The sequence below is a fragment of the Arvicanthis niloticus genome, chromosome 12, assembly GCF_011762505.2.
Source record: "Arvicanthis niloticus isolate mArvNil1 chromosome 12, mArvNil1.pat.X, whole genome shotgun sequence".
Taxonomy (NCBI): domain Eukaryota; kingdom Metazoa; phylum Chordata; class Mammalia; order Rodentia; family Muridae; genus Arvicanthis; species Arvicanthis niloticus.
The window spans coordinates 4,100,081-4,121,382 of NC_047669.1; the positions used below are offsets into that span (position 1 = coordinate 4,100,081).

General features: G+C 47.3%; 1 protein-coding gene across 22 annotated transcripts in view; it reads right to left on the reverse strand.

Annotated features, from left to right (window-relative positions):
• The window catches only part of Tango2 (transport and golgi organization 2 homolog), a 47,010-nt gene that overhangs the window by 4,132 nt on the left and 21,576 nt on the right, over positions 1-21,302 (reverse strand). For 18 of the 22 annotated variants that reach the window (XM_034515445.2, XM_034515439.2, XM_076942613.1 and 15 more), the window contains 5 exons: positions 18,056-18,149; positions 10,446-10,534; positions 7,070-7,189; positions 5,590-5,704; positions 2,922-2,992 (listed from right to left, as the gene is read on the reverse strand). In XM_034515445.2, coding sequence (XP_034371336.1) covers positions 2,922-2,992; positions 5,590-5,704; positions 7,070-7,189; positions 10,446-10,534; positions 18,056-18,111 — 451 coding nt within the window. In that variant the 5' untranslated portion in view covers positions 18,112-18,149. Of the gene's footprint in view, positions 1-2,921; positions 2,993-5,589; positions 5,705-7,069; positions 7,190-10,445; positions 10,535-13,932; positions 13,973-18,055; positions 18,150-21,302 lie in introns of all 22 variants that reach the window. The other 4 variants (XM_034515443.2, XM_076942618.1, XM_034515442.2 and 1 more) reach the window with 2 other exon arrangements.

Below are 21,302 nucleotides of genomic sequence, written 5' to 3' on the forward strand. Positions count from 1 at the left end.
CAAGACAAATGGGACTTAATATAAGGTTATGCATTTTAAAAAATGTGCCAAAAAGGTAAATAAAACCCAAAGTAGGAAAGGATTTCTGCAAGTTGTATATCTGATGAGATTTGTAGATTATAGACAGAACTTTTATAAGACTAAAAGAGAACAAATTTTTCAGATGGACAGACCAGAATGCTTTAATTCTAGCATTCAGAAGGAGGCGGTAGGAGTATCAGGAGCTCAGTGTCACCCATGGACTGGATGTACTGAGTTTGAATCTGGCTAGCCTGGGATACATGAACCCCTAACCCCTCTGAAAAAGGGGAAAGTGGGTAACAGGCCCGGGGAAGGAGTTCAGTGGTACAGTCTGTGCTCCGCATGTTTAAAGTCCTGGGCTCCATGTCTAGAACCCTCTCCCCTTCAAGAGAGAGAACAGCAAGTCTTGGTGGGAGCTCAGGAAACAGGAACCTTTTTGTAAACTGCTGGCCGAAGTGTAAAATGGTGCAGATGCTTTGGCAAACATGTGGAAGTTCCTCAAAAGGCTTGAGAGATGTATGGAGAATGGAGAGAGATGTATAGACCAGTGAGATGGCTCTGGGGTAAAAGCACTTGAAAACATCAAAACAAGTGAGCCAAATTGGAGGTCAGGTTCCTCCGCCACATGGCTGCTTCCACCCAAGTGAACATGTCCAGAACACATAAACCCCATTAAACGGGATGAGCGGGAGCAGGTGCACATCGGCCTGGGGGTTTTTTAGTGGATGACAAAAGAAATTGGAATTGCCTGGAGCTCCCTATGTAAACCAGACTGGCCTCTAACTCACAGAGATCTGCCTGCCTGTGCCTGAGTGCTGGTTATTAAAGATGTGCACACCATGCCCAGCTCACCATCAGTTCTTGATTTTACTAATTTATTTGGTTTATTAAGGTAAGAGTCTCAGTATGTAACCTTGGCTAACCTGAAACTTAATGTATAAACCAGGTTGGCCTGGAATTCATAGAGGACCACCTGCCTCTGCCTCCCTGAGTGCTAGGACTTAAAGGTACGCACCAACACACCCAGCAACACACCCAGCGTCACATTTGACTGTTAATGGAGTCCATTCTGACCTTAAACTACCATCCCTCTGCCTCAGCTTCCTGAGTACCACCACTCCCAGCTTACAGGAAACACGCTGCCTGCCTCCCTCCCTTCCTTCTTTCCTTCCTTCCTTTCTTAAGAAAGAGGTTTGTCATGGGCCTGGGCTGGCTTTGAACTTCTTCTGCAGATCAGTTGGCCTTAAAATTACGACTGTCTTTTTGCCTCCGCCTCCCTTAGTGCTGTGATTATAGGCCTGTGTCACCATAGCTGGCTGTGTGACAGACTTTACACAGCATGTGAGAGTCACGTTTCAATGAAGGTTTGTTTTTTGGGACAGCATCATTCTGTAACCCAGGCTGACTTGGCACTCACTATGTAGTCAGTGCTGAATTTGAATTCAGAGCAAGTGGCCTGCTTAAAAGCAGAGGTCTGAGTGTTTACTAAGAGTATGTTTAGTAGGTATAAGAGCATAGGTTCAATTCTCAACACTAGAAAAAAGGGAAGTGGATAAAGATCAAGTAGGGGCGGGCTGGAGAGATGGCTCAGTGGTTAAGAGCACTGACTGCTCTTCCAGAGGTCCTGAGTTCAATTCCCAGCAACCACATGGTGGCTCACAACCATCTGTAATGGAATCTGGGATCTGATGCCCTCTTCTGGTGTGTCAGAAGACAGCTACAGTGTTCTCATACATAAAATAAATCTTAAAAAAAAAAAAAAAAAAAAAATCAAGTAGGGACAAGCTCAGGAATAAATCATGATGTAGGTGGGAAGAGACTGTACTGGAGAATATGCTCCTGTCAGGGAGTCCTCTGCTCTGAGAACAGCAGGCTTCATACCCCAGCTACCGCTGCTCTCCCAGAGGCCTCGGGGCCACTTGAGTTTGGGTCAGTATGAGATGGACTCCTGGAATACAAATTCCCTTCAAAGGCTCTGCGGCAAACAGAGGGGTAAGACCTGGTAAAGATGAATCCAAATGACTGCCTACACTCAGGACTTCAAGGCACCAGCTGGTTCTTAGGGGTGCTACTGGACCTGTTCTGGGGCTTGCACAAGAAGGGGAACACACATAACAACAAGGGCACTGAAGGTACCACAGCCAGAGTGCCCAGAGCTGGCAGAGAGCCCCTTGTGAGCTGTGTTGGAGAGCTAGTGGGATGGACTAGAACCTGTGCTTTGGTGTGGGCTGCCTGATCTAAGAGCTCACCAGCCCATGACATCCTGGCCTGGATATAACCCAGGGGAGGAGCTCTGGAGCCCCTTGGCCCACCTGGGGCTCAAACATCCCCAGACAGTCATGAAAAGCTGGAAATGGGTGTTGGCGTGAACCAGTGTTATGAATTCTGGTATGCAGCAAGCCAGGACCACAGGCTCTGCCGTTGGAGCCAGTAGCACAGGCAGGATAGGACTATCCAGCTTCCCTGGGGGCTCCTCCCCACCTCCCTTGACTTCCACCTGGAACACAACATTTTGGGCCTCCCAACATGTGTCCTGCAAACTTAGTAACCTGTGCCACCTGGGGATGAGGAAACTATTACAAATGAAAACTGTCACACAGAGGTGGCATATGGATGTTGTTCAGGACACTCTTTCCCTAGAGGTAGGGATACTTGATGTGAGCCAATGGCTCAGTTGTAGGCGCTCAAGTCAGTGTCCAAGGCCCACAGACCCAAGATGTTACCAGCAAGGACTGTCCACAGGCTGTGGATAGAGAAAGAAGCTGGCCCCAGGTTAGTTCACCCGGTGCTGTGCTGGACCCCAATAATGCTGTTTCCCAGGGGTCTCTCTCAGTCTTACCACATAATATCCCCAACATAGGAGCAGTCCCAGCCCTGTCCGGACACCAAAGCAGGCTCACCTGGCGTCAAGACAATAGGCTCAGGCTCCCCCCGGTTTCCATAGTAGCAAACAACGTCTCCTTTTGCTGTGCTGCGAATAGAAGCCAAAGGCCAGAGAAAGTCAGATGGGAGTCATACGCTCCTCTGTTCCCAGACTGCCCAGTGATCTCATGGCCCTGCTTCTAGCCTGGGCTAGTGACTAGCACAAAGACAATGGCCTACTTTAGCCTAGCTCAGGGCCTAGAAAGCTAGCCCAGAGACACCAGGCACTGTCCAGCCTTACGGGTATACTTCTGGCTCACTATGGAACCAGTGAGGAGGAAGCAGAAAGTTCCTCATACTTCTCTAAATATTCTGTGGCATAGATCTGTTGTGATAACTGCACCGTGGTGGTGTGAATGTGCTTGACCCAGGGAGTGGCGCTATTAGGAGGTGTGGCCTTGTTGAAGGAAGTGTGTCGCTGTGGGGGTGGGATCTTGTCATGAGGGCACCACTCCCTTAATCTGTTTATCCCCTTAAAGAAAGGATTTAGCTCCACTGCACTTCCTGGTGCCCCTTTAATACTTGAACCATACATTTTGTATTTTTCTTTCTAAGCTTGCTACACTTGATCAAAATGTTCTTCATGAGAGTAAGCTGGAGGACAAAGTCTAAACTTGGTTAAGACTTCCTTTGTCAATGCAATTAATCTAACAGGGAGTGGAACCAGCCCAAGAGAATGAAGTTTGTTGCTGCTGAATTGTGCAGCAGTCAACAAGACAAAGGAGTTAGAAATCGGAAGATTGCTTTGACATCAGACATGGAGATGCAGAGTTTGGAGTTTGCCCAGCTGGCTTTTGTCCAGTATTTCCTCACTAGGACATTTTGGAATGGTAATGTATATCCTGCGATGTTAGAGCCATGTGATCTGATTTTTTAATTTTGATTTTATAGGAAATTACAGTTAAGAAGAGATTGCACGAGGCCGGGCAGTGGTGGCGCACGCCTTTAATCCCAGCACTTGGGAGGCAGAGGCAGGTGGATTTCTGAGTTCAAGGCCAGCCTTGTCTACAGAGTGAGTTCCAGGATAGCCAGGACTACACAGAGAAACCCTGTCTCGAAGAAAAAAAAAAAAAAAAAAAAAGAGATTGCACGAATCTCAGAAAAGACTTTGAACTTCAGTTTTTAACATTGTTGAGACTGTGATAGACTATGGGGACTTTTGGAGATGGACTAAATGTATTTGCATTATGCTATGGCTAGGTATAGACCCCATAGATTCATGTGTTTGAACAAGCCTATTGGGGCCAAGGATAAGCTGGACCTTAGAGATAAGTCTGAAGTACCTTCCAAATGGACGAACATGGGTGTGGTGGCTTGGGTTACTGAGACCATTCCTTTTGTTCCACATGGACACCAGGCATGACTGGCCCAGCCCCAGCAGCCCCAGTCTGGGTTCATATTCCTTTTACATTCTTCTTCACCCTAGGTCTTTGTAGGCCTTGGTTTCTTTTTGTTGTTCTTAAAGATTCATTGTGATTTTTGATTATGTGTGTATGGGTGCCTGTGGACCAGACACTAGGATCCCCTGGAGCTAGAGTTGCGGGAGCCATTTGACATGGGTGCTGGGAACTGAACTCCAGTCCTCTGCAAAAGCTGTATGCACTCTTAGCCACTGAGCCATCTCTGCAGCTCCAGGACTTAGCTGCTTGTGAGATGGCTCTTTAGCTGTCCTCTGACCTTGCAGGGTCTACAGCAAGGAAGGTTACTCGGATTTCCAGAGGCCCAACCACAGAAGCTACTGTGTATCTGCTCACGTTCAACAGCAGCCTGGTTCCCAGCTGTCTGACACAGCTACTGAACCCCATGCACATGGCAGCCACGCTCTGTTTCCTTGAGGCTGAATCAAACATACATGGGACCACTATGGAAATGCAGCTTCATGTTTGGAGAGGAGGCAAGCAGAGTTTTATGGCCCCTAGGAGCCCCCAAAGTGAGAAGGGAGGCTCGAACCATGCTGTTCCAACTCCCACTCTGGGCCTTCATCCTGTGATCACTGCACCTCACTCAGCTTCCACATAAGTCAAATCTACCCATGTAGTCCAGGAATGACACAGGGCACAAGCAGACACACCGAGCCTCGGGCTCATATATGGACCCACCCCAGCCCTCTGGTAGAAGGCAGCTCAGGACAGACGTCTGGATATAGATGGACAGAAGCCTCACTCAGGAGGAAGGCCCCAGCTCATAGCAGTCAGATGAGGGAGATAAGGATATTTACCTCCATGAAAGGCTAAGCATGTAAAACTTGTGTTCCTATAGCCATCTCATCAACATGAGGACCACCTGGGAGTTCATAGGCCTAGTGAGGACAGACTGCTGGCCTAGTGAGGACAGACTGCCTGTTACGAAGCATCCTCACAGGAGGGATGAGGCCTAGCTGCAGTCACCCCAAGCCAGAGGCTCTTCAGTCTCAACACTGGCAGCTCCACACTGCAGTTCTCTCACCGTAGGGAGGCAGTGATCTTTAAATTGTCTCAAGAAGCCCGGAGCGTTACTCCCTATTCTCAGTCAGTGGTCTGAGGCAGCTTAGGCCCTCAGATGCTTGCCAAATACCCCTTAATCAGAGTCCTGGGAAAGGGAACCTAGCTGACCAGGGCAGGGAGCTAGAGAGAAGTGTTAAAGACCTGGTTACCAAAGCAAACCCACCTCAGGTCAGCTGCTATGAGGTTAAAGCCATTGTACAGGTGGCCCTCTGTGGAGACCTTCTTCAGGTAGGTCAGGCTGTCCATGTCGCTGGTCAGAAAGTGAGATACAAGTTCACCTGTGGGCAGGGCACACATATCAATGGCCAAGACAGCCGACATAAATTTCTGCCCCAGGGAAGACTGAAGTAAGGTCTCTGGGGAGGCCAGAGGAAGGGGTTCCACTGCGACTCCAACATCTAGAGTGAGCTGACTGATTCATAACTGGATTATTATGGAGAATGGTTTTAAAAATACTTTCTAGGTCTGGGTAGTGGTGGTGGTGGGGCATGACTTTGATCTCACAACTTGGGAGGTAGAGGCAACTTAGGATCTCTCTCTCTCTCTCTCTCTCTCTCTCTCTCTCTCTCTCTCTCTGTGTGTGTGTGTGTGTGTGTGTGTGTGTGTGTGTGTGAGATCTCAATAGTAAAACCCTTGTCTAGCTTGCTTGAGCCCTAGGTTCAATCTCAACATGGTGGAATGAACAAATAAATGAAAAAAAAATAACATATGCCCACTCTGCCTCTGTGTGGAAAGTCAGCATTAAGAAAGATGAAACTTGCCGGGTGGTGGTGGCGCACGCCTTTAATCCCAGCACTTGGGAGGCAGAGGCAGACGGATTTCTGAGTTTGAGGCCAGCCTGGTCTACAGAGTGAGTTCCAGGACAGCCAGGGCTACACAGAGAAACTCTGTCTCGGGGAAAAAAAAAAAGAAAAAGAAAAAAAGAAAGAAAGATGAAACTTGGAGGAAAGAAAGTTCAGTGGTTAAGAGCATTGGCTGCTCTTCCAGAGGTCCTGACTTTTATTCTAAGCACCCATATGCCATCTCACAAAGGTCTATGATGGGATCCAATGCCCTCAAATGCAGGCATCTATGCACTCATACACATAAAATAAATACAATACATAAATAAATACATTTATTTTTTAAAGATCTATTTATTTGTTTTATGTTAGTACACTGTCACTATCTTCAGACAACCCAGAAAAGGGCATCAGATTCCATTACAAATAGTTGTGAGTCACCATGTGGTTGCTGGGAATTGAACTCAGGACCTCTGGAAGAGCAGTCAGTGCTCTTAAACTGCTGAGCCATCTCTCCAACCTATAAATAAATCTTTTAAAAATAAAAAGAAAGCTGAAACTCAACAGGCAGGGAACAATGATACAGTGGTCAGGGAGTCATGAGCCTGAAGGACAATGCCTGGTAGAATCATGTTGGCAATACTTGGCCATTTCTTCTTCCTGTCACTATTGTGAGAGGCGCGGGAGGTGTAGGCCCATCAGCAGAAACCCTGGCAGGGTACCTTTTTCCTTCGTCCTTATGCACTGTACCAATACCCATGCACTTCCATTACTCTGCCAGTTTTACCTAAGCTCCTCTCCAATGTGTCTTGGCTTTGCCCTACCTAGGTCCCATCAGATCCAATCCCATAGATCCCATACCTCTACCACGGGCGTCTGGCTCTTGCCGGGGTTGTAGGTAGTTGGTGAGCGCCCCCAGCTTCCCACGTGTGCTGATACCCAGCCATGTTCCTCCTGCCTTGCCTTCCTCCATGTCGAGCCCTACGGCAGATGACAATATTACCAGCAGCCAAGCTCCTGGGATAGGCTCCACTGGTACCCTCTTGTTCAGCCCTCAAGAATCACGTTCCACAGCTCTACCAGGACACACAGCTCTTCATAGGGTAGATGCTGCTGCCACTAGGCCACACATGAGGTTGTCCGTGCCCACTGAGCCATAGGAGAGGAGCTCGGAGGTATGGCTCAGGGATGCGTATGTGTGAGAGAGACCTTAGAGCACAGGAGGTGTCCCGGCCAGACAATTAGGCCACTGCTCTCAAGTCTGAGTAAAAAGAGTCACTAAGATGTCATATGAGGAAGTGCTTGCTTGTATGAGTGTGCATGTGTATACTTGTGTGTGCATGTGCACCTGTGCACGAGCGGGAGCTACAGGAGACAACAGGGATCCTGGTGCCACTCTCCACCTCACCCTTTACAACAGCGTCTCTCACTAAATCTCAATTATGCTAGGGGCCGGCAAGCCTCAGTGACCCTGTCTCTGCCCCCACAGCACTGGGTTACAGGCACACAAGGACATGCTGCTGGGTGCTAGAATTTGAACCCAGGTCCCCATGCTTCTGTAGCAAATACTCTTATCTGATGAAGCATCTCCCTAATCCTAAAATGTCATGTTTCAAAGTCAATTATAACAGAGAAAGAAATATAAAATGTAAACACAGGAAGTAAAACAAAGCTCGATGGTAGGATGGATTCATATGCATAGGAAGCACAAACAAACCCAACAACCCGCTAGCACTAGCACGTAGGTGGGCAAGGGAGCTGGAGAACCAATGTTTACTTGTTCACTTTTTCACTGTTATTTGAGTCAAGGTCCCATGTAGCTCAGGATGGTCTTGAGTTTGCTACTTAATTGAGGTCGACCTTGAACATCTGACTCTCTCCCTTACCCTAAGTGATGAGATTACCAGTGCACACCACCGGTGCCTGATTTATACCGTGCTAAGCAAGCACTCTACCAACTGAGCTACATGCTTAGTCCTATTTGTAAGTTGGGGTCTCACAAGACAGCCCAGGAAAGCCTTGACCTGGACCTCATGGCGACATTCTTGTCTCAGACTCAAAAGTTTAGTAATTACTGGGTTATATCACCATGCTTGGCTTAGAAAATGAAAATTCAAATGTATCATTTAAAACAGTACTAAAAATATTTAGAACCTTGAACTCTTAGGCTCAAAAGATCAGGTGTGACCACTGTGCTCAGCTCACAAGGACAGTTAACAGAGACTGTAGTACTAGTAACCTAGACACACACAATTCAGTGTGACACAGGAATCCTGAGGAAACCTACCCATGTGTGCTCAGCTGATTTCAGTAAACAGTCACTAGAGGGATAGATCTCAACCCTTAACTCACACCAGGCACAAAAGTTGATTTCAGAGATGGGAAGAGCATTAGTGATGTGCTTGCTTGGCAAGGATGAAGAACTGTTTGATTTCCAGACCTGTCTAAGATTCAGGATGAGGTGGTGCAGGCAGTGAAAGGCTGATCATGGGAGACTGTGATGGGACAGTGTAGATTAATGGGTGAGCTTCGGGCCAATGAGACTGTCTGTCCTGAAGTGGTCCTTTGGCTCCATGTACACATGTGCACACACATATACATGAACTCACAATAAAAATTAATTTGAGACAAAAATCAGACTGCCAACTTAGAGGCTTTAATAGAAAAATGTTATAGACTGGAGGAGGAACAAGGTTCCTGAACAAGACAAAGAAGAATAAACCAAAAAAATGTATTTGTTAAAAATAGTGTTCTTCTCACCAAAAGGTACTAAGGAAATTAGTTGGCAGCTCATTTCTCCATCAAAAGACTCATATCCGGAATTTATAAAAACAAAAAACCTACAAATCAACAATCAAAAAATGAATGAGTTCTCACTGTCTGGCCAAACAACAGAGTAGGGATTTCCTCTCCCACCTAAACCCACCAAAAATAAACCTTATGAGAACACGCACATTCAGAGGAGGCGTGGATCAGAAGGTGAGATGTGACAGTGTACACCTCCAACCTCAGCAGTTGGAAGGCAGAGGCAGCAAGCTGCAGACCAGTCAGAAACACACAGTGAGAACAAAGTGGCCTAGCAAGATGGATCAGTGGGTAATGGCGTTTACTGTCAAGCTTGATGTTTGACCCCCATGGCAGAAGTGAGAGTGTACACACACACACACACACACACATACACACACACACACACACACCTACACTAAATAAAGTGAAAGCAAAGCTGGGTGTGGTGGCACATGCCTTCCCAGTACTCAGGAAGCAGAGGCAGAGGGATCTCTGAATTTGAGATCAGCCAGGGCTCATGGATGGATGGAAGGAAAAAAGGTAGGAAGGACCAACAAAAACATAGGGAACTAGTAAGATAGAGGTTAAGAGCACTGACTGCTCTTCCAGAGGTCCTGAATTCAATTCCCAGCAACCACATGGTGGCTCACAACCATCTGTCATGGGATCTGATGCCCTCTTCTGGTGTGTCTGAAGACAGCATCAATGTGCTTATATACATTAAAAAATAATAAATAAATAAATCCTGCCTCTGCCTCCTAAGTGCTGGGATTAAAGGCGTGTGCCACCACTGCCCGGCAAATAAATAAAACTTAAAAAAAAAAAAAAAAAAAAAAAATAGAGTCTGAGAGACAAGAAACAAATGAGATGAGCCCATGAGCCCCCAGGGGATTTAGCAGACCCTGTGATCTGAGAACAGTGCTGAAGGTCCAGGGAGACTAAGGCAACCAGAGTTCATGGAACAGTAGAGCACAGAGGCCAGAGCTTCCAGGAGATTCACTGACTGTGACAGAGCGAAAGAACCACACAGAAGGACCATAGCGGACAGCACTCACCCAGGGCAGGGCTGCCTGCTCTCAGAAGCCAGACTGAAAAACCCATTAACTCCTGGGGCTCTGGGTAAGTACCAAGGAAGACAGCAGAAGGACACCCTCAGAATCAAAAACACTTAGCTCTAGTGGGGCTAGCTTCTCACCTACCTAACAAGCCTTAAAGCAAAGAGCAAACTGTCTCTTAACAATTGGCCCACATCTAAAAGAGTTAATGATAATGGTAATATTTCTAAGAACACAAGAGAGATGCTTGATTCTGGGGCTGGCCAAGTCTCCCCAAACCATTCATGGCTCCGTATGCATTCAGCAGCAGCACCAGCCCTATTTGGTGGGTGCCACCTCACAAAACGAGTGGATCACAGAAAAGAGCTGCTCCCCAGGTGCAAAGACACACTTACCGCTGAGGATCTCGCTGTTGTTCCCCCAGAAGTCTGCCAGCTTCGACGGCCTGTGGTAGAATTCATCTCTGTTGGCTGCCAAAATGAGCCTGGGAGAACAAAGTTCAAGAGAAGCCATGTGCTAGGACTGGCCAGCATGTACTCCACCATGGAGGCTGTCCTGTTTAACATTAAATCTAGAGCAGCAGCAGCATGAATAAGAACCCCAGCCCCACACAGTCCTTGCAATACAGGTAGCTCCTGGGAAACCACAGGCCCCTGCTCAGGAGACAGGCAGGTGCTGGGAAGAGAGGAAAGAAAGTATGAGACAGGATAGAAAGAAAATCAAGGGCACATGGGAATGGAAAGGGTTGAAGTGACTCACAAACTCAGAGCTGAGAATTCTAGTAAAATGAATATTTATTGTTAAGATCGCCTACATTGGGCAGGTACATGAGCTGATTCAACAGTTAAGAGCATAAACTGCTCTTCCAGAGGACCAGAGTTCAATTCCCAGAACATACATCAGCTTGCCTCTGACCCCAGCTCTAGGAAATTCCACACATCTGGTATCTGTGGGCACCTGTACTTTTGTGCACATATCTATAAAAATATAATTTAAAATAATAACAAAAATAAATCTTTTAAAAAGTTTGCCTACATAAGACAATATTCTTTTTTTTATTATTATTATAGATTTTCTTTCCAAATAAGAATGTCAGATTAGGGCTGGAGAGATGGCCCAGTTGTTAAGATCACTGACTGTTCTTCTGAGGTCCTGAGTTCAATTCCCAGCAACCACATGGTGGCTAACAACCATTTATAATAGGATCTGATGCCCTCTGAAGATAGCTATAGTGTACGCATATAAATAAAATAAATAAACCTCTAAAAGAAAAAAGTCAGATTAGCAATGAACTAACTGTGTGTTAAGGCCTGAGTGTTTAGGTCCATAAGCACGGTCTTGGTACTTTAACCAGATGTTAATGAAGTTTGCTGAGAGTCTCACAAACAAAATTGAAATCTGTTTACAGTCTAAGTACCTTCCCTGTCATCCATGTGACCTTTGCCTTGTCAGCTATTCTGACCCAGTGCCTTACTAGCCACTGTATGAGAAGCCTCTGAGACAGACGTTCCTTCAGGAGGCACGGAATCTACACGCACCTCTGAGATGTTCCTTCACACAGCACAGTACCCCACACCTTTGGGATGTACCTTTAGAAGGAACAAACTCATACACTGCAAAGACTGAAACTCTCTGGGAAAGACTTTGCCCCTGTGTGTGCCTTATCCCATACGTCTGTCAAAAATCTACATTAAAATCTCTTCCTAATAAACTCCAACATTGCTTCATACTGAGTCACTCTGAAATGTTTTTCCTCGGTAGTGAATTTAAGCCGTTTTTAGTCCCAGCACTAGAGAGGCAGAGGGGCAGGCAAGATTGAGCTCTTGAGTTCCAGGCCAGAGAGGGCTACTCAGTGAAGCTTCCATCGAAATTAAAAACAAAACAAAACAAAACAAAGCCACACTTAACTACCTTACCTGAGTGAATATCTCTCAGGCTGCTACAGGAGGCAGTGTGGAAGCATGGAGCTGTATCTCTGGTCTCTGCCTGATGGCCACTGGCAGGTTTTTGTGGCTCAGCTTGAGGAGAGGGATCTACTAGGTCTTGTGGGACAGGCTCATTCCATGTCATACCCCAAAAGTGTCAGCCAAGTATGGATTCTTCATGGTATTACCAAGCACACAGGGGCCAAGCTGGGGTGGGGCACTCTCCTCCTTTCACCTGTTTGCCTGTCCACTGCGAATCCCCAAGCACATCTAGAACTTTCATCAAAAGGAGCTTGAGCACACACTGGACATGAGTAGCGCCTGGGGCATGGGGATCCTCTGGGAGACTGCCCCATCTTGTTTGTAGAATAAGGATAAAAACAGCCCAGGAATTGGCTCTCGAGCCTTCCGGGTCTCCTGCAGAAGTCTTACCACATCCAGTGTACCCTACCCTCTTGTCCCAGTTCTCACTTCCAGTAGAGTCACCCAGGGTAGGGAGTCGCTGTCTTTGATAAAGACACAGAGACTCAGAACAACTCTCTGCACCTTCAACAACCAAGTTCTCTTCTGCCCCTTTTAGGGCAGAGTAGTCCCCGCGGTGTCAACAGTGCCAGTATTTGCAAGGACACATTTTTTAAGCCCAGCCTGCAGTGGCTAGGAGGAAAAACCCATAGCCCCCGAGGCATGAGTTGTAGTGAAAATGCATGGACTAGGCTGGGAGACCCCGTTCTTCCAGGAGTAGGGTCAGCTTCTTCCCGGTCCTGCTCAAGGTTCTTGCCCAAATACCAGTGTTCTCTCTCTATTCTTGTTTCCTAGACTCCTGAAAATGAGTTGGGGATAGTGGAAGTCCCTGCTGGCAACCTAGGCTCTCAACAAGCTCTGCCCTGAGAGCCAGGCCAGGACCTCGCCCCCAGTAAATGAAACGTGAAACAAGTAAATAAAAAGGGGGGAAAGAAAAAAAGGGGCCTAAGCAGAGTTCTGCCTAGATGTTCAGCTACTTAGTTCTGAATCCTATCCTAGGTGCTCAGCTACTTAGTTCTGAATCCTATCCTAGGTGCTCAGCTACTTAGTTCTGAATCCTATCCTAGGTGCTCAGCTACTTAGTTCTCATCTTTGTCTATGGGCGTTGTTATGTCAGGCATCACCCGCATGCAGCCCATGGAGGCCAGAACAAGAACTGGAGTTACAGGTGGTTGCAAGCCATGGGTGCTGAGATGCAAACTTGAGTGCTCTAGAAGAACAGCCACGGCTCTTAGCTGCTGAGCCATCTCTCCAGCTCCCCAAGTACATATTTTTAAGCAAGAAATGTGTTTGCCTAATTACTCAAGAACACTAACCGCTGGGTTATTTTTAATCACAGGTTGAACTGCTGATAGCTTGGAGAGAGATTCTATAACTATATACTGAGAGAGATAAGCACCCACATCAAGTCCTAGATGAGAGCAGAAACAACTCTCTCAGTTAACACATGGAGGGACTGTAGTGCCCATGAAGGTTCGTCTGTGCTCTGAGTTCAAGTTCCTAGCACATGTAATTGATACATGGTGGCCTGTCTGTAATTCCAGTCCTTGAAGCAAGCTGACTAGCTAGTCTACCCATAAGGCAAGCTCCGGATTCAATTGGGAGACCCTGTCTCAATGAATAAAGCAGAGAACAATTGAAGAAGACTTGCAACATGAGCCTCAGGCTTCCACATGCATGTGCACAAACTCATGCACACATGTGCACATGCATATCTAAACACACAAGTGTGCCTACAGACATGCATACACACCACATGCTCATGAAAAACATTTTTAATTAGAATGCATCATTTTCAGCTTTGTGCACGGGAGGGAACGAAACACTAACATTTCCCAAGGAAATGAAGAGGCATGCTTGAATTTGCATTTATAAAGACTGCAAGTTTCACCAGATCATGGCTCTTTGGGTGACTGGACAGGCTACACTGACTTACTGTGGTTATTGATCAATCTTGTCAAAGCTGTTTAGGTTGTCTGTAAGAGTATTTCATATAATCAGTTATAGATTTTGAGGTAAACACAACTACCACCATAGTGATAAGCATTTTTATGCTTAGAAGGCATTATGCTAGGTTGAACTAAGGCTGAGTTCAATAATTGCTTTATTGTTTTATTTTTGCAGTGCTAAGGGTTGGCACCAACTCTCTACTACTGAGTTGTATACACCTTAAGCCCCACGAATGTCAAGCATCATTTCCGGTTTTATATTTTGATTCTGATCTGGGAGACTTTATACCTTTGGGATGTTTGTATTAATATTTGGTGATCTTGCTCGGGTTCTACAGCACTGCCCACTTGTCTTCCTAGTGAACAAGTCAGAAGGCTACTTGGCTGCACCTAAGGTGACAGCTGAGGGCTGCAGCCTGCCACCGATACTGGACATCCCTGGAGCTAGAATTGAAGTAGCTACTGAAGTGAACTTCGCCTACAAAGTTGCGAAAATATGGCTTGTGTTTATTCAGTTGCCCAAGGCTGATTTAGTGAGATCTCTGTTAGGCCTCTTCATCCCTGTCAGAAACACAGACCAGTGTCCTGTATGTTGATAGCTGAGCCCCCAACTCCCACCATGACAGATCACCATACACTGGTGACCTCAATATTGGCAGTTCATTGTCTTATAGCTCTAGAAGCTGGAAATCCAAGATGGAGGCACTGGCAGGGAGTTTCCTCTAAGGTCTCTGACTTCTCTCTCTGTGTTCACAGCAGCCTTCTTCTGTATGTCTGTGTTCATCTCTTCTTGGGACACTCAGCATATTGAATCAAGGCCCACCCATGTAGCTTCATTCTACCTTAATTACTTTTTAGTACACTGTTGCTGTCTTCAGACACACCATAAGAATCCATCAGATCCCATTACAGATGGCTGTGCGCCACCATGTGGTTGCTGGGAATTGAACTCAGGACCTCTGGAAGAGCAGTCAGTGCTCGTAACCACTGAGCCAGCTCTCCAGCTCCTGCAGTTAGAATTTAAACATAGGAACCCGGGCATAGTCTACCCCATAATATCCTGTGGTTTATGTAGCTGTCTAGTTACTTTTTTATTGCTGTGATAAAACATTATGAACAAAGCAACTTATAAAAGAAAGTGTTTAGTTTGGGGCTTACAGTTTCAGAGGGTTAGAATCCATGACAGCCAGGCCAAGGCATGCTAGCAGGAACATTGAGACCTTACACCTTAATCCACAAATTGGAGACTAAATGAGTTACTGGAAGTGGCTCAAGTCTTTTGAAATCTCAAATCTCATCCCCTGTGACACACCTCTTCTAACAAGGCCATATGTTTTAATCCTTCCCAAACAGTTCCACCAACTGGGGACCAAGCATTCAAACACATGAGCCTATGGGGTCATTATCATTCAAACCACCACAGTGGCCCTAGTCAAGTCTCTGTGTCCTTGGTAGTTTGACTTTATAGGGACAAAGCTAAGGAGACTTTTCCCCGGCGTCACCAGCCATCTGGAACAGCAATAGGTAAGACCTGAGAACCGAGCCTGGCTTTATGATCAATCTTTTTTTTTTCCTCAGAGTTTCATCCAATTGGTATTTAAGGCTCATGTCTTTTAAGTCTGGTTTTTAATTATCCAGTTATTGATTGGGTCAAGTTTGGTCCCCAGTGTCTCAGACTAACTAGATGTTCCGATGACTTGCAGTGAGGCCCACGTGGTGACTGGTAAGTTCCAGATTGCTGAAGCAGAGCCTCTCCCAGCAGGGCTGAGGTGGGTGGAGCTTGTCACATGCACAGGCCTTGTAAGAAAGGAACATGTGAACTTCAGCCACAAAGATTTCAGGCCATGTCTCAGTGTGGATCTGTTAACAGCTGGGCATGATTGAAAGGAAGGCAGTGAGTACAGGGCAGCCCCCAGGAACAGGAATGGTAGCAGTGCTGCCTCTGTTGCTGTGTGTCCTCTTCCTCCTTCCTGTCTGCCATGTTCTACCTGAGCCCACAGTGTGCAGCCATAATTGTCTCACATAGGTCTTTACTACCTACTGTATATGATGTACATTTGCCTCTTTCTTTCTTTCTTTCTTTCTTTCTTTCTTTCTTTCTTTCCTTTCTTTCCTCCCTTTTCTTAATTTATCGTATGCATGCTCTGCTGCACCTGAAGAGCGTATCAGATCCCCTTATAGATGGTTGTGAGCCACCTTGGGTTGCTGGGAATTAACCTCTGGGAGCACTGACAGTGCTCTTAACTGCTGAGCCATCTCACTAGACCCCACTTGCCAGTTTCTTATCTTTCTTTCTTCCTGTTTTAATTTTACCTGCAGGTGGTCTGCAAGGAACAAACTATCACGGGAGCTCTGGCCAAACCCAGGATACACATATCACCTAAGACTACAGAACTGTTAGGCTGTGCCACCCCAAACAGAGATACAACTTTGTTTTTTCATGAGCCTAAAGGCAGAGGAGAGCAAGGAGGGGCCATGCCATCTCCCAGCTTAGAGAGTGAAGGCTCACACCCACCCTGTACTGCCTAGGCTGCAGAGATGAAGCTCGACTTTGTTGCTGGTACAGTTAGGTTTTACCAGAAGGCGCTGGAGACATACTCCATGCTTCCACAGGCAGAAGGCTTCTGAAACCTGTGGCTCCCCAGGTCTTAGCTCCGGCAATGCACAACAGAAGTGGCACCAATGGGCAAGTACCTTCACCTAGCACCTGCTCTGTGACCAATGTCATAGCTTCAGGTACTTTAGAAGGCAGACTCCAGCAAGATCTAGCAGGATGACACCTGAAGGACATCTTGCATTCCTCATGGGAATGCATGAGGCCATTAAGGACTCATGATTGTGCCATCCATAAACCCCGCCCCCTTTTTCTTTTAATTGTATGTGTATGGTTGTTTTGTCTACATATATATTTGTGTATCACCGGAGTGCCTGGTGTCTGTGGAAGCCAGAAGAGGGCACTGGATTCCCTGGATCCCAAGTTACATACAGTTGTGTAGTACCACGTGGGTCCTCTAGAAGAACAGCAAGTCATCTCTCCAGTAGTCCCACTGTGGACTGACTGTCATATGGGAGTGACAGATAGGGCGCTGCTCTATGCAAACACTGTGGTGGCTGCCTCTCATATCCTTCAGGAACTCATCACTCTGTTCAGTTCTGGCCAGACAGCCCTGTGCTGTAACTAGCTGTTAATCATTTTCCTTGTGAGATGCCACCTGCAGAATGGACCCTGACTCCCTTTACTCTTCTGCCAGAGCACTAGAATCACCTCCTCTAGCCTGACCCAGCTCTGTTGCCCGTCCTCTGTAGAACAGAAAATGTCGAGTCCCTACATCCCAGATGGAAGTGAGGGAACTCAGCCACTGTGCCAGGCATGGCAGTGTCTCTGCCATTCTGCAAAGTGACTCAACACGAGAACCTCACTGAAAATACTTGTTTGTTTCTGGGACACACCTTAAAATTTTGAAAACGCTCCAGACAAATGTGTGAGAGGAGTTCCAAAGTCTATTTCCAGTTGTGGGTTAAATTTCTGCCTTGTGCTCTACATGGGCAAACAAATGCTAGTGTGTGCTAAAGAGCAAAGGGGCTGCAGCCGTGAGTGCACCTGCAGGGGCAGAGCAGGGAGGGCTGGCCTCCAGTTCCCTTCTCTGCCTACTGTTTCCCATGTCCTTAGCTGGTACTCAGTTACTCCAGCTAAAACCCATGGATGCTTCCCTGTTTGCCACCAACCTGACACCTCACCCAAACCAATCCAGTAGCATCCCTCACTGTCACCACTACTCCAGTTCTGCAGATGTGACCCTAATCACAGCCCACAGAACTTCAGCTCATCCCTCTGTCTTGCTACACGTGCACATGAGCTTTGAGCCTTGCTCTAGGGCGCTGTTTCTCCCAGCACTCCATGCTAGCAGCCACTGTCCAAGACAGCAAGACTAGGCTTGTGCACAATGTCTCCAGGCCTCCAGAGACCAGGACTTAGTTATTCAGAGGCTGGCCCACACACCGAGAAGCCTACCCTTGTCTCTTGCACACATAGCACCCCAGGGGTGAGGAGCAGCCATGGACCCCAGGCCTGGAGCAGTGTGGCAGAGGCAGAACAAGGGCATTCATTACCTGTATGCATTTTTGGAAACAGGACGAGGATCAAACTTAAAGAAGATGATGCACATGGGTTGCAAGGGTGGCTTTGCTCACACGGTCACAAGGTCTGTGGGAAAAGGAGAACAATGAACTGTGAACAGCAGTGTCAGAGGGCCTTTCAGATGTCTTCAGCAGTGAGTGGGGCTGGACTGGTGAGCACCAGATGCTTGGGGACATAACAGACATGTCCCCTCCCCTGGGCCAGTCAGCATCAGCTTGTAAGTCCACCACCATGACATTCCACCACATGGGGGTGGTGAGTGGGTGCTGGAAGGGGCAGCAGCAGCAGCAATAGGAACTGCATATGAAGCTGGAGTGAAGGAATAGCAAGTCCCCTCCCCAGCAGAAGCACCAAGTACTGCCCATGAGCCACAGGAGGAGTCATCTTCATCTCAGTCCACGGTGCCCCAAGGCCAGGTAGCAGGGCCCACTCACCTGGGATGGCCTGTGACACATGTCCCCTCAGGCCTTTCCCTAACACACACACACACACAAAGGACCTAACGGTTCTGCATACCCACATTAGTAGAAGCCAGTACCAGGCATGTATGCATACCTGGGTGCTGAGTAAACATGGACTGAGTACATAATCCCTTGAGGCAAGGACTCCATACCCCAGAGCCTCTGAGGCCCAGAAGGCATTCCCCTACTTTCTAGTCCTGAGCTCAGAGCTAATCTGTATGCATCAACTCTGGAAAGGAGACTCGAAGATCCCTGAAATGTACACAAGTGCAATGACTTAGTATCATAGTTCCAGGACACAGCTAATGGCAGCTGAAACCTGGGACAGCGAAGAAACTGTTCCAGTACTGAGGGAGCCATGCAGTGAATGGAGAGGTAGATGTGAGTTTGCGGAGGTGTCTATGTACAGGAGTCTGTGTCACTTTGCAGATATGTACATGTATCTACATCCATGTGTACTTGTGCATGCTGTTTATAAGTAATGTGACTCTGTCTTTGTGAGCACATGTATGTCCATAGGAGACTACCACGACACAAACAGAAGATGCCTCAGAGGTCAGGGTAGCTAGTGTCCTGTCTTTGGAGGTCCTAGGGGTCAGGTCAGGTTGTGCTCACTTTCAGGTTTGGAGAGGGTTTGTGCAGTGGCCTTGGTCCTAAGCATGACAAGAGTACTTGAGTCTGGGCGCCTCCCAAGAGGCAACACACATGTAAGATGTGTCTACGGGTCAGGCCCTTGATGGCCCTTCTTGTAGGAGACAAGCACAATACCCCAGAACCCAGCCTAGTCTCTACAGTTTAGGGTACTCATACCCAGTCTCCATGCAGTTGTACAGGGCATCACCCTAGGGGTATACTAACAGAAAGCGTGGGGTTGGAGACATGGAGACAGCTGTCACATCTTCAGGAATCCTAATAGCCACTACAGCCTTGGAAGAAGCCCCAACTCCAGGGACACCAAGGGTATCACTGTGACAGACACTGGCAATTCTAATTCTTGGGTCAAGGAAATGAAGCTTCTATAGACTGCCACCAAAGCAGTGCCTGACCACAGTGGTAGAGGGGCTCGGGACACAAACTGTCATGGCTACATCCTGCCTTAGAGCCCTGGGGAAACAGGCAGGTTCAGCTTTCTGTGACAGTGCCACAACATCTGTCCAAGAGTATCAGACAAATGGGGCTTAGAGTCCAGCAACCTCCAGAGAGGCAAAGACAAAGCCATGTAAAAGACCTTCCCTAGCAGGAGGCTGAGACAAATGCTCACAGTGTAAGGGAAGACTACAGCTATTTCCAGAAGCTTGTGGAATACTGTGTATAAATAGAAGAGAAAGCGGGGTGTGTTGGGCAGGGCTTGAGCTCAACCCCAGGAACTCACACATAACAGCAAAGAACTGACTCCACAAAGTTGTCATCTGACCCCACTCCAAGTATCCTGTGGCATGTATACCCACACCTACACACATCAATAATCATACATAAAATTTCAAAAATAAAAAGGAAGAGGCTGGGGTGATGGCTTAGCAACTGAGAAAACTGGCTGCTCTTCCAGAAGACCCAGGTTCAATTCCCAGCACCTACACAGTAGCTCACAACCATCTGTAACTCCAGTATCAGAGGGTCTACTCTAGCCTCCATGGGTACCAGGTACACACATGGTGTACACACATACATGCAGGCAACATATGCATACATATAAAAATAAAATAAAATGGGGGTATTCTAGGAGAAATTGTGGCATCCATAGCATTCCACAAAAGAGGGACTGAGCCACACTGTGGGGTGAAGGACCCTAAAATTCAGTGACCTTGGCAATTAAGAAAGATGAACATGCACATCACAGACTAGCCATTCTAGAAAAACAAAAGTAGCCAGGAAAACAGCTTTGGGATAGAAAAAGCAAGAGAGAAAACCAGGGGTCAAAGTACAAAAAGGAACCTTTACAAAGTTCTTTGAAAAATGACAGCCATAGAGACTACATAGGCCAACAGTACAGTGGGGAGTGTGTGTGTGTGTGTTTACATATGTTTTCACAAGTTTATGTGAGTGTATGTGTGAGTGTGTCTGAGACAGAGCAGTAATAAATTCAAGACCAGACTGGACACAGCTAATGAGACAGCCCAGCAATTATCCAGAGGCAGTGCAAAGAACCAGTGCAAAGAACTGACTTCATGCTGGGCCTTGGACCTATATGCCCCTCCTACCAGCTGCTGGTGTGAGGGAAGAGGCCAACACTCTGGAGCTTAGACTCCTTTAGTCCTCCCTAGGATGTGTTCCTTGCTTGAGCAGGGCCCCCGGCAGAGGCAGCTGTCAGCAGACATAGCCAGATCAAGGGTGTTTCTCCAGTTCAGCTGCAGGACCTGCCATCCTAGCTGGCCCAGGAGGGCAGCAGACCAGCCCTCTAGGATGGAGAGGTGGGGAGGGCTCCAAGGTCCACAGGAAGGCCATCGATGTGTCTCCAGGCAGCCTGGAGTTGGAGGTGCTGTCAGAGCTCAGGGCTGCAGCCTCGATGAAGACGCAGTCATTGGGAGAGAAGGACCAGAGGAAAGCCAGCCCCTGGGAGGGGACCATCAGGAACTGCCTTTCTCTCCAATCCCTCACCCCCCACTCAAGCCAGGCCCGCTGCCCCACAGCCCCTCTGCTGTCTCTGGCCAGCAAATTACCCCTCTTATGTTTCCTGATATACCTCTCCCATAATAGATCCTGCCTTCACCTAATCACAGATGTTTTTCCCCAGGAAGCTGCTGGCAAGCCCCTGTGAATG